This window comes from Phodopus roborovskii, unplaced genomic scaffold (assembly GCF_943737965.1).
Source record: "Phodopus roborovskii unplaced genomic scaffold, PHOROB, whole genome shotgun sequence".
NCBI lineage: Eukaryota > Metazoa > Chordata > Mammalia > Rodentia > Cricetidae > Phodopus > Phodopus roborovskii.
The window spans coordinates 3808659-3821185 of record NW_026126525.1 but is presented as its reverse complement, the minus strand read 5'-3'; the positions used below and the strand labels follow the sequence as shown (position 1 = coordinate 3821185).

Below are 12527 nucleotides of genomic sequence, written 5' to 3'. Positions count from 1 at the left end.
TCACCCATGGGAAATAAACCAGCCTATATATCCCCTACAAAATAAGTCAAATTGGCCAAAATTACTGCCAGCGAACAGGTAGATGGAAAGAGTTTTGCCTACCTCTCTGCTAAACAATCTTTTCCCTAAACTTGTTTCTGTTCTCTTCCCACCATGCTAAAACTCTCCTGCCCGCTGCAGCTGCAGCCTGTCTCAGGGCAGTGGGCTGGGCTGAGGAAGCATCTGCTCAAGTTTTTTCATTCTTACCCACGAAAGAGGCTTTCAGATTTTATGTCCTAGCACCACTCATGCTGACTGGTGCATTCGTTTCTCAGACACACGAGGGGTCTCTTGGGTTTTATACCCTAGCACTGCCCTTAGACTGGCACATACATTGCTCAGGCCTACAGTGGTCTTTTTGGATGTAGTACCCCTTGGACTCTGGTGTCCTGTTAGTTTCACAAATCCTTCTGCCTCACTCATGGAAAGAAAAAAGCCAACAAAATTATACCTCAAAACTTCATGATTTCTGCCAGCTGTTGGGGATATGTTTATGGCAGCCTAGCCTCACACCCCATGGTTCTTCCCTCTGCTACACCCGCCACCTAGGCAGAGGGAGTCTAGCCAGCTTCCGCTGCCAACAGAACCTGTAATTCATTTACCTTTTGTCTTTTATTCTTTGTCTCCAATTTCTTTTTCACTATGTTACATATAGCTTCACACTCTAGTCCTCATTTTTACCCAGACCTGTCTGTATGTGATTTGTCTGTACATGTGATTTAAATTTAACTTTATATGTAAATGTAAACTAACTCTACAACTTAAATTCAACTGTAGTAAGTCTCAGATATTTCTAAATTGTTATGTGTCTTTAAATGGTGGTAAACATTTAAGGTTATAAATGTCAATTTTAAGCTAACAAAATATTTATGCCACCTAGTCTTTCCTGTAAGCTGTTTATAAAGGTTAAGCTTCTATTATCAAAGGGAGTTTTTCTCGTCCTTTACAGGTGTAAATCTAACCTAAGTTAAAACCAGTTACAGTCAGGCTGGAGGTCTCTGAGTATAACATCCCTCCACAGCCTCTCAGCTTGGATCCAGTTTTCCAGACAGATTAATTAATTACAGGGATAAAGCCTTACCTAGCCACCTATGTGCTTAAGGCAAGTAACTAAAGACAAATTTTATATACCAAGGTATGCTGAACAGTCAGACAGCCCTCAAATGCTCAGAGACCTAGAGAATATGGCATTTAAAATGTTTCATTAAAAAGCTTTTATAACAGAGAGACAGACCAGCTGCTGGCACCACCCATTTCCTCCAAGAAGACTGATGGACACTGAAGAAGCTCCATCCACAAAAGTGGCAATGCTAGCCACTGAGCAATCCTGCCTTTCATCTCAACTGCTGCAAAGGGCTCTAAGGATCATGGACAAGAGAGCAGTGGAATCGACTTTCTCCACATTGCTTGAGCCAATGGTAGGTAAGTCTTCCAAAAGCTCCTAATCCACAGGTTTCGTGCCATCAGCAGAAGGCAGACATCCTTAAAGCCTCTGACTACAACTGTGGAGGATCTGGGGGTGGCTGTCCATGCTGCCAGCTAGTAAGTCTCTGTTACTCTCTAATCATTCAGGTAAAATTTTATCCTTCTCAAGAACTCTGATGCTTTTGATGACTGGTAGCTTTGTCAGCTTAAAGCAGCACCCAAGGCTCCAATTGTTATAAAACCGATTTCAAAAATGGGTATTTTAAGGTTGCTACTGTTTATAGTCTTAACATTAATCAATAAAATTTTAATAAGCTACTAATCCAATTCTGAAGGAGTACTAAACATCGTACTATACCACTATATGATCATAACTGTAACTATAAGCTTACAATTAAGTGCTTTTCATTGTGCTAAAAATCTGCCAGTTGTATGTGTTAATTCTTTCAGCCAAATCATTTCTAACATTAGTATGCTGATAAAGTGTCTAATATTTATGTTTCACAAACCCAAAGGATTCTTTAGGTTCCAGGGAGCTGAATTGGATCCATTTACAGGTCAGATTCACTCCAAATAAATATTACTCAACTTTTTCCTGGCCTTGGGACTTCCTAACCTTGTCCTGGGACCCCCTTGGGAGCCCCTCCCCCACCTTACACTTCTCACATTAAGTACTTGAACCTAAGGAAAAAAAAAAAAAAAACTTAACCTTGTCCTCTGTTCTGCTAACATCTTGCCAGGTCTCAAAGGGACACCAGAGCTCCATACTGTCAGGACTGCTATGAAACAACCAGCTACCAGTACATTGCAGCACCCCAGCTTTCCCGGATCCCCCAAAGGCAATCAACGCCCCCAAGTCAGTAGGAAGCAGTCTTGAGAACTCAACATCCTTATTCCTTAACCTGCCACACCCAACCCCCACCTTTTTAAAAACAATAAGAGGTGGGAATGTTGAGAATCATCAGTCTGCTGACCCCATCCCTGACGATGGGCAGGATGCTCATGGCCATGTCATCACTACGTCAGGCTTTACCTGGCTGCTCAGACTTTACCTGGCTGCCAGAGGACTCAGTTACGCATGCGCAAGCCCCCCTTTTAAAACAAGCACGCCAAGCATGCCCCCCTCTCTTACCCTCTCCCTCTTGCTCTTTCTCTCTGGCCTGCTCTCTCTGATCTCTCTCTCTCCCCTGCTTTTGGTTGGCCACCAACTACCCCCCCTTTCCTCCCCCTCTCTCAATAAACTCCATGTGGGCTCTGAGTCTCATGTTTGTGTTTCTTAGGCAATAGTTGTATCAAAAGAACAACACAGACTATGAACAACTAGACATCTTATGCCACCAAGTAAAACCTTCAGTGCCAGGACCTGGTTATACCTTGTTGAGTTGTTGGCTAACAGGGTCCTATAGACACTTCCAAACATAACAGACCGTTACCAATGGTATTGGTTACCCTCTACAACCTGATGATACAGCAGTATTGCTGAAGACACTTAGGCCATCAAACACAGAGATCAAGCTGATGCCCAGCTACAATCTCCATAACTACTAACTAGCATTCATGGTCCTGGAAGATACTTTACATGCTGCTTTAAAGAAAATTAGTCATCCATATCACCCCTCTACAAATCCTGAGAATTGAAGCAGCAACCTTCCTGTAAGATATAACAGCGCAATAATGGAATAAATGTTATCATAAAGAAACCACATTTTAAATTTTTAGTTTTAAGAACCCCTCCATGAGATAGAACCCATATATGACATTTCTAAAGTTGCCAAGAACTTGAGACCCGACTAGGTCATGGGGCCCAAAGGACCCTAGCAATCTTCTGCTAAAGTAACATAGCAATAAAATGACTGCTAATGACATATTGCTACACCCACAGATCAGTGCATCGCTCACACCCCATCAGATAATCTTCTGGCAGTCAATGGGAATTAACACAGACACTCATAATTGGACAATGTGTAGAGAGTGAGGGACTTGAAACACTCAGCCCTAAATGGGATGTCTATCAAATCCCTCTCCTCAAGACTCAGGAATCTATGCAAATAAGGTGGAAAATACGACTGTAAGAACAAGAGGCAGTGGGTGATTTCAAGGAGACAGTGTGTTCAAGACACAACAGGACTGGTGCGCATTATGAACTCAGAGAGACCGTGGATGCACATACAAGGCCTGTGCGAGTTCAAGCCAGACAAAATCCCAACACAGAGTAAAAGATTTGGATGCAAAGCCTCTCCCCAAACCAAGGAGACACTATTTGCAGTTGATATCTTCTGGTAAGGGGAAATCGGCTTTCTCCTACCAAGTATCACTGAGTGTATCAACAACACTCCAGAGCAGGACCCATGATCAGGAGTAATGGGCCAACACAAAACAGACTCCATATTTTTTGTGCACTCTTTGTTTTGGTTTGGTTTGGTTGATAATTTTTGTATTATTGGGTTTCTTATTTTGATGCTTGTTTGTTTGAGTGGTAGGTTGAGAGAGAGAGAGAGAGAGAGAGAGAGAGAGAGAGAGAGAGAGAGAGAGAGAGAGAGAGAGAGAGAACACGAAGTTGGGTAAGTAAGGAGAACCTGGAATGAGTTGGGGAAGAAGAAAGACTATAACCAAAATATATTGTATTTAAAAACAAAAAAGAAAGAAAGAAAGAGAGAAAGAAAGAAAGAAAGAAAGAAAGAAAGAAAGAAAGAAAGAAAAGGAAATACCTCAGAGGCTTGCCCATGGCCCAATGTGATTAGGTATTTTCTCAGCTGAAGTTCCCTGTTCTCAGATAAATCTAGGGTTATGTAAAGTTGACAAAAAAAAAAAAATAGTATAAGTAGTTAGCCTTTATTTTACTCTTGTTATTTATCTTATAACTTCATGTGGTGTTTTTAAAAACCTACTCCATACTGTGTGACTAAAATGGAAAGGAACTGAGGTTCACTGAAGCCTCCCTAATCCCTGCTGAGCTACTCAACACGCATCTCTGCCTCTCTCGGTTACTATAGGCAAATCATGGTCAGGTATATGAAGAGTAGATGAAATATAGCCTGTGATCTTCCTTCACTTCCATGCATGAGTATTTATTTCTTCAATGTGATGAGCAAATACTCCTGTGCTCAAGAAGTAATGACCAAAAGCAGCCTTGCTTTCAACCACCTGACACCTGTATTCAACTCTGCATGGTAATTGCTTAATGAAGATGCCTCTGGAGATACTGATATCAACATCTAATTAACCATGGAGACTCTTCTTTTCATGCCTGTTCATATCTTAGCAATCACTGTCATGTTTCAATATACACCTTGGAGTTAGCTGGTGTCAGTTTGATCCCAGAACGTACCGTCCACATATGTTAACTAGGTCAGTTTTTTTATAAGGTTGATATGGTGGTGGTGGTGGTCACAATAACCAAACAACACCCAACTATGTGCAAGCCATGTTCTAAGCTAACTTAATAATCACAATATTGAGTGATTTTAGTATTACAAAATCAAGCTACTAACCACCCTTTTCCTCAATGACAATACTACAAACTGAGGGTCATTATGGGACATACTTCATCTAACTATTAAGAAAAACATATTTAAGATATACAGATTTAAGGAAGTTCAAGCAGTACCTTGCATATAGGAAGTTCTGAGTAAATATAACTTAACAATGATGTATGCCAGGACACACACAATCCTAAAAATTGAGCACTGTACCACTCTTGTGTAACACCATACATAATGTAACACCCTCTATTTTGACTTTTACTGAAAAGTACAGAAAATATATTTCTTAAGCATGGACAATCCATTTAAATAGCAGGTAGTCTATGACCAAGTAACTTGATGAAGCATGAATGTTTCTCATCCATGTGTGAAGTATGTTGGTTTCACCACTAGTAACTTCATCATCAGGATAGAAATATGACAGTAGGATTTGTAAAAATATCGCTATATTATGTCAAAGGGAAAGTCAATTTTAAATTGCTCACAACCTATAAATCTAGTAAATTACTTTATGTGTGTGTGTGTGTGTGTGTGTGTGTGTGTATGTGTGCGTGCGTGTGTGTGTGTGTATACATATATTTTTTTCATGAATCTCTCACTGTGTGTTTCAATTGTTTTCTTCTCAGGAAAGACCCTTTGTTCTTTTCCTGCTGTATGGTCCTTTTCATGGAAGCAGTTTCAATTATTTACCCCACATCTCCTCGTGTGCAGGTCAGAACATTGGTGATGTCCTATGTTTCCTCTGAGAGACCAAGGTCAGAGACTGGCCCAGAAGTAACCCAAAGCCAGACTCCAGACACTATAATGACTACCCCTTTATTTTCGCCCAGTATGCCACTAAGAATATGTGTTTCTAGTCTTGTGAGGAAATAGACTTTAAAAGACTGTAATTGTATTTCTTTAGGAAATGTTGCCAACTTTTATATCTTTTTGGTCAAACTAGATTATAATATATATTTCATGGTTTATACACCAAGCATGGTAATAGGAATGATAAGACTCATAATTCCCACATAAGCTGGATGGCTCCAGATTTATAAGAGCTGGATGTATCAAAAGTAAGCCCTCTGTCACAGGCCTTCCCAATGAAGACAGACAGAACAACCCCAGGAACCAGAACCATCGGACTGTTGAGTAATCACACTGTTGAGCAAATAGCAAGGGGAAAAGACATGAGCATTAAGATCACTGTGTTCCAGAGGAGCTAAAGAGAAGGGCCATGCCCTCATCAGATCCTGTCTTTTGCTCTTCCATGACCTCTACATCACAATGTTTCAGAAAAATCAAAGTAAAGCTGCCAGTATGGTGAAGGGTCTTCAGAAGCAGCAGGCATATGCACACACAAATATTTTGTTCAGATCCTTACACTCTCTGGCCATAACCTCTCAGATACTAGACAGAATTAGTGAAATAATGAGTCAATGTTATACCACTTCTTTGTTGAGACTTGCATATTGGTTGCTTCAAATTAGAAAAGTCTGAGTTCATTGTTTAATCTAAATAAACTATTTTTTATCCTGTGTGACACTGAGTGTCACATTTAAATACCTTTAGGAATAGTGAACCACGACTACATGAAATAATTTCTCCTCTTTTTCCATAGAACTTGGGTTTAAGCCCTGCTCTCTATAGTAGAATGGATGACACTCCTCATTCTACTCAGGGGCTGGCAGGTTGCCCTCATGGATTATATAGATCACATTCCACTTTTCACTGCTCACAGATAGGAAGAAGACATCGATAGTGTCCTTCCAAGCATGTCTTATCAGATCCACAAGGATTACTTTTGAGATTTGTGGGATTCCAAGGTGAGTGGTGAGGAATTGTGCTCCACCTCATGCTGTGTAGCACAAACTGAAATGTTCCTTTCAAAACAAAGATGGGCACCTTAGGACCTGAAGAACAGATGAAGTGCACAAGGCTCTCAAAGTCACTGGACTTGCAAGACCTCTTGTCAAAGTTGTAAAGCAATACACAATTGCTAGGAAGAGCAGACTCTCCAACCTGCTGAGCCACAGACAATTTCTGCAGAAAGGTCCATGGATGGAGCTTGTATGAGTCCTTACCCATGCTGGGTGGGACTTTTCGGTAATACAGCCTTTGAGTCACCCACGTACTTGTAACCTCACTCATATTCCTGCAAGTAAATCCAATAATCTCACTTCCACTAAGAGACTTGGATGAAATCTTTGTCTGCCATCAATGAACTATGCGGGCTGAACAGAGGTTTGCACACATCTCCACACGAAAAGTCATACAACCCGATCATTATGTGGAATAATACCCTAAAATAAAATGATTAAAACACCACACACACACACAAATAACAATAACAATAATAATAATAGATGGTGGGGGTGGCTGCATGGGTCACCATGGGGATGGGACTGTTCCCTGGGATGTTGTGATGGGTTGACAGGTGCGTGACAGTGGGAGCTGCTCTCAGCACAAGCTTGTACGGCAAAGGCAAGAGTAACAGCAGCACTGTCCCACCAACAACCAGGCCAAGGAGAAGTTAGCACTCTACGTATATGAATATCTGATCCATATAGGAGCTCAGAAATCGGCCCAAACATTTTTATCAGAGATAAGATGGGGAAAAAAACACCAATTTGGGGGAGCCTCCAGGATTCTTACATTCTTGGTGGTGTGTATTTTGGGATCTCTACCGTGCAGCTCCAGAGAGACGGGAGACATGTGAACACTCAAAGCGAAGCAAAAGCCTTCCATGATTATAGTGCTGCATCAGCTCCCAGCCCCGTGCTAGGAAACACGCCCCCAGGAGATGGCATGCCAGTAGGTCCTGTGCCACCAGGGTTCTTTCAGCCTTTTATGTCACCTTGGTACCCTGGAGGCCCAAGGCCCCCACTGAGGATACCTAATCAGGCACTTGGAGGTATCCCAGGAAGTCAGCCATTACTCCCCAGTGGAATGGACCCAACACGACAACAAGGACATCCAAATATGGGTGGACCAATGCAGAGAATGACTCCTCCAAGAGGGATGGTGCCCTTAGGACCACAGAACTATGGAGGTGCAATGAGACCCCCACTGAATGCTTTAGGTGGCCCCGGAATGCCTGCAATGAACATGGGTCCAGGTGGTGGTAGACCTTGGCCAAATGCCAATTCAATACCATACTCTTCAGCATCTCCTGGGAATTATGTAGGTCCTCCAGGAGGTGGGGGGCCACCAGGAACACCCATCATGCCTAGTCCAGCAAATTCAACCAATTCTGGAGACAACATGTATACTTTAATGAATACAGTACCTCCTGGACCTAACAGACTAGCTGTGTTCTGTGACCAGAACATAGTTATCTATGACATCATTTCCCAAACCCACATGACTGTGAGCCTTCGTTTAGCCAAACCCTGGGAGAAGACTAGCCATGTTCTGTGACCAGAATACAGATATTAGAGAACTCATACAGAGAGAAAATTGACTTGTCTTTCTCACATTTACAAACTATGATAAGAGAAACATTTGAGTTGTCTGTTTCATTTCACAATCATCTCCTAGCATCAGCAACAAGAACTCAAAATGACAGGACAGAATCTCTGGTTTACTATTGTTCTGATTTATTCAATGCTGAAGCCCGAAAGAAGGTCAAACAACCATTCTGAGGTTTTGAGGTGTTCTGCCTCTCCAACCTGCCTGGTAGAGAATTCACCACGCTCTTGACTTAAGTTGTGTGCACATCATTGGCAAAGAAATACATATTTGGGAAATGTCTAAGCTAAGAATAAAAATCTCAACCATAAAATCAACCTCATGATAAGAGATTGGGGTGGGGAAGTAGAGAGGAGCAGACAAAAGGGAGGGAGGGAAGTGTTTATGTCTATACATACATACATATTTCTTTCTCTCAAAATTGAATCTGTGCTCTTAAACCTTCTATGTAAACAGATTTAATGCTTACAAAGTATTTCACATTACATGGTTATTTATCACCTATCCTCTAACAAATATTGTAGGTGGTTTTAAAATTCAAACTTCTCACGGTTTTTGCTATTCTGAATTAGCTGGAGGCATATCCTCAAGTGGCTTTAAAACTGCACTTCGTGCCCTAGAAATTAAATCATCTAACCCAATAATGTAAACATTAGGGAATGTTTGTTACATACTATACAGTCAAATTTCCTACTTTATAAATCTGGTGCAAGGAATCATGTGACCTGGGCAAAGGTACCCTCATGTTTTGATGCTGAGGAATCATGGTCAACCAAGAAGCATTAGGATACAAAATTAATTAGCTTCAAATACAGTTCAGTTCTGTTAACTTTTTATAAACCTAAACATTTTTGTAAATGTTATACCTCTCTTTTAAAGTGTGTGTGTGTGTGTGTGTGTGTGTGTGTGTGTGTGTGTGTGTGTGTGTGTGTGTGTGTGCAGATTCTGACAAAGGCTGGGAGAGGGTGCCAGGTCCCATGGAGTTGGAGTTGCAGATGGCAGTGAACTTCCCAACATAGGTTCTAGGGACCAGACGGGCATCCTCTGATAAAGCAGCTAACACTCTCACCTGGAAGCCATCTATCCAGTACTCTCTATACTCAGAGATTTGGTATATGGTACTAGTTTCTTCCCCCAAAGTGCTATAAATGTGCATCCTTCAGAACTCTGTGTGTGCACGCAAATGATTCTCTGTACTCACTCTTGAATGACTGGGTGTTTCTCTCAGGAGGGATGTGCTGTTAGAATGATAACTTCAGGAGAATTTCTGACTTTAAACACTGGAGCTGCCTGCACCCAACAGTGACTTGACATGGTGGCATTCCCACAGATCTGTCACACTTGCCACACCATTAGGCAAAGAGAAACCAAAGAAAGCATTCTGGTACACCTCATCCTTATACACATGCACAAATAGCTCAGAAATAAGAACTGAAAACATTACAGAAACATGAGACCTGGCGTTTAAATATTTTATCTCCTTTGAAGGAAAATTTCCCAGTCTAACTAAAACAAACTCTTTTCTTAATAGTGAGAAATATGGACACAGATAAACATGTAAATTTGGTTGTATGACTAAGAAAAATGTACATAATAAATATTTCAAATAATGTACATATAGATATTTCTGGTGACATCTCAAAAAATTCAAGCATCCACAGAAATACACTACTGCTGTAAATTACAGACAAATTTGTGATTATTTTTCACTAGTCCGAAAAAGCTTTAAAAGTAGAGGCATCTTACTTTCATTAGAATGAACAAAAATTCGTAAGGTGACATGATTTTCATCTCAGTTAAGATAATCACTTTTGAGTTGGGACGAAGTGGCAGCAGAGATGGGTGTGTCCTGCCATTGCTAATTACAGTGCCCATGCGGACCGTGGGTGATGTGGAAGCTGAGGGTGTTCGGAAAAGTGGGACAGCAGACAAGCTCAGAGGCGTTGGCTGCAGCCAGCTGCTGTTGCCATGGTGAAATTGTCCACCGGATCTTTCTGATTTTGTCATCTTGCATGAGGGGGGATTTTTTTTTTTTTTTTAAGCTCTGAGTTTTCAAAAGCTTCTCATTAATACTAAATTTGCTTAAACAATACGGAAGCCTTTCTGGAAACAGTGGCAGTTTAAGGTAGTCCTTTTATAATCCCTGATCAAATCCAATATATTGAAGGAGTCATGGTCTGCCTAAAGTCACATACTAGACCCTTGACATATTTAAGAGACATTCCCCCTCCTTAGAGGGGATGCATGTCACCCCAGGTGAGTTATTCTGTAAAATTCCAAAACAAGGACTTAACAGATATTTCTGGGGGTTGCAATGAGTCTGTGCTCTCGCTTACTTTTCCTCTTTCTCAGCAACTTGCTATTGGTTCGGTATAAACTCCATGCATCCGTCAAAGCCCTAACCTACACATTCATGTACCTCTTTATGCTTTTGTCTTTCCCCCAGAAGATACTACCACTGTGCTGTTTCACATGCCCTGCCCCCACCCCAGGCAAGATTAGCATGCCGATGCTATGTTCTGAGGAATTGCCTTTTGAAGCCTATGACAATCACCTGCATTCATTACTTTGCTGTTGCTGGTTAAAACACCACCATCAAGGCAACCTAGAGAAGGAGGGCTTGCAGCTCCAGAGGGATAAGAGTCTGGGATGGCAGTAAGCAGGTGGAACAAGATGCTGGGGTTCACACTTCAAACCACAAGTGTGAAGTAGAGAGAGCCAACTGGGGATGATGGGGTCTTTCAACTTAAAGGTCAACTGCAGTGTTTAACTCCTACAAAGCCACACCTGCTAAAACTACCCAACTGGAGATTTAAGTGTTCAAAAGCCTGCGAGAAGGGGACCATCTTATTCAAGCTACCAGATTCTCCATCCATAATCATAGCGACACTTTGAGATTCCTTAACTTGATTTCTGTTTTGTGGTGTTCAATCTCCTCAGATCACCTACAGCATCTTGTATAATTAAAGCCCCATCTTGTGTCCCCTACATCTGAATATACTACTAATCCTGTATTTTTTGGTTGTGAGCCTAGCCTTTAATGGTTGAGCTATCTCTCCAGCCAGTATTACTAATCCTAACAAATCAATTCTAACATATTACTGGGCTAAGTATTAAAGAAATTGTGATTCATTGGTTGACCACACCTCTTTCCCTGACAGGGATGGAGACATGGATCATCTACATTTTAAGGGCTTGTATAACAATGGAAAGTCATGAGTTTCCCCATGGTGAGATGTGAAGCAAAATAATCACTCTTATGAGAAACCTCAATCCAGATCTGGCTAGCCCAGAGTTGCCCTTGGCTGTTTATTGTCTCTGTAACCTCAATCATAACTACACTGGATTATCTCAAACAAGTTCAGTCTGCTGGGTGTGCCCCCAACCTGTCTCATCCTTATTCTGAATAAGATTCATCCTAATCACTTCTTTATGTTGGGGCAACATTTAGATCCTTGTCTGCTCAACCTTGAACCAGGGTGGCCTGAAAATGCTAGAGAGTCAGGGTCCCCAGGGGGGACTTCCAAGCTGTAATAGATGTCAGCCTCTGTCTTCAAATATGTCTACCTCATGTCTGTACTCAAACAAGCCTGGGATGCCTAGAAAGTTTTGTGTAAGTTCCAACTTCCATGAGCAAAGGCCTCTTCCCCTGACTCATCTACCCCTCCCCCTTGCTGTTGTTTCCAGTGTAACTTCCAAAATGCCCAAGTCCTCTGCAGTCTCTCCTGCAGAATCCACATGTTCTGACATGTTCGCTCTTTAGAGGGTGCTCCTGGAGGTAAGGAGCAGTGGGTGTTAGGGAGCACAACACCCAATCCAGGTCTCTCGACCAAGAGCTGTATGTACATCCTTGGACAAGTCAGTTACACTGCATTGTAAGTAGCTTGTTATGTGATTTACCACCAAGTTCCGTAACTGCCTTGATCCAAATGAACATTCAAAGACTTATATTAATTATAATACTGTTGGCAGGTGGCTTGGGTTTCTTTTTGGCTGGCTCTGTCTTAATTATTAACCCATTTCTATCAATCTATGTATTGCCACTAGGCTGTGGCTAACCCAGTAATGCCCAGCATGGTGTTACTCCTCCAGCAGCATTGCTACTTGGTCAGGCTTCTGCCTACCTTT

The 12527-nt window shown here is 41.6% G+C and overlaps 2 protein-coding genes across 5 annotated transcripts in view; one reads left to right on the top strand and one right to left on the bottom strand.

The window, feature by feature from the left end:
- Mapk10 (mitogen-activated protein kinase 10) overlaps window positions 1–12527 on the bottom strand; it is a 258111-nt gene that overhangs the window by 216662 nt on the left and 28922 nt on the right. The window lies entirely within an intron of this gene.
- On the top strand, window positions 7461–8348 carry LOC127232419 (single-stranded DNA-binding protein 2-like). Its single transcript, XM_051198566.1, has one exon. The coding sequence runs from the start codon at window positions 7539–7541 to the stop codon at window positions 8346–8348; it is 810 nt and encodes a 269-aa protein (XP_051054523.1). The 5' UTR covers window positions 7461–7538.

Coding starts and splice junctions, on each gene's coding strand:
- LOC127232419 (XM_051198566.1), top strand. CDS start 7,539: ATGGGGAAAAAAACACCAATTTGGGGGAGCCTCCAGGATTCTTACATT.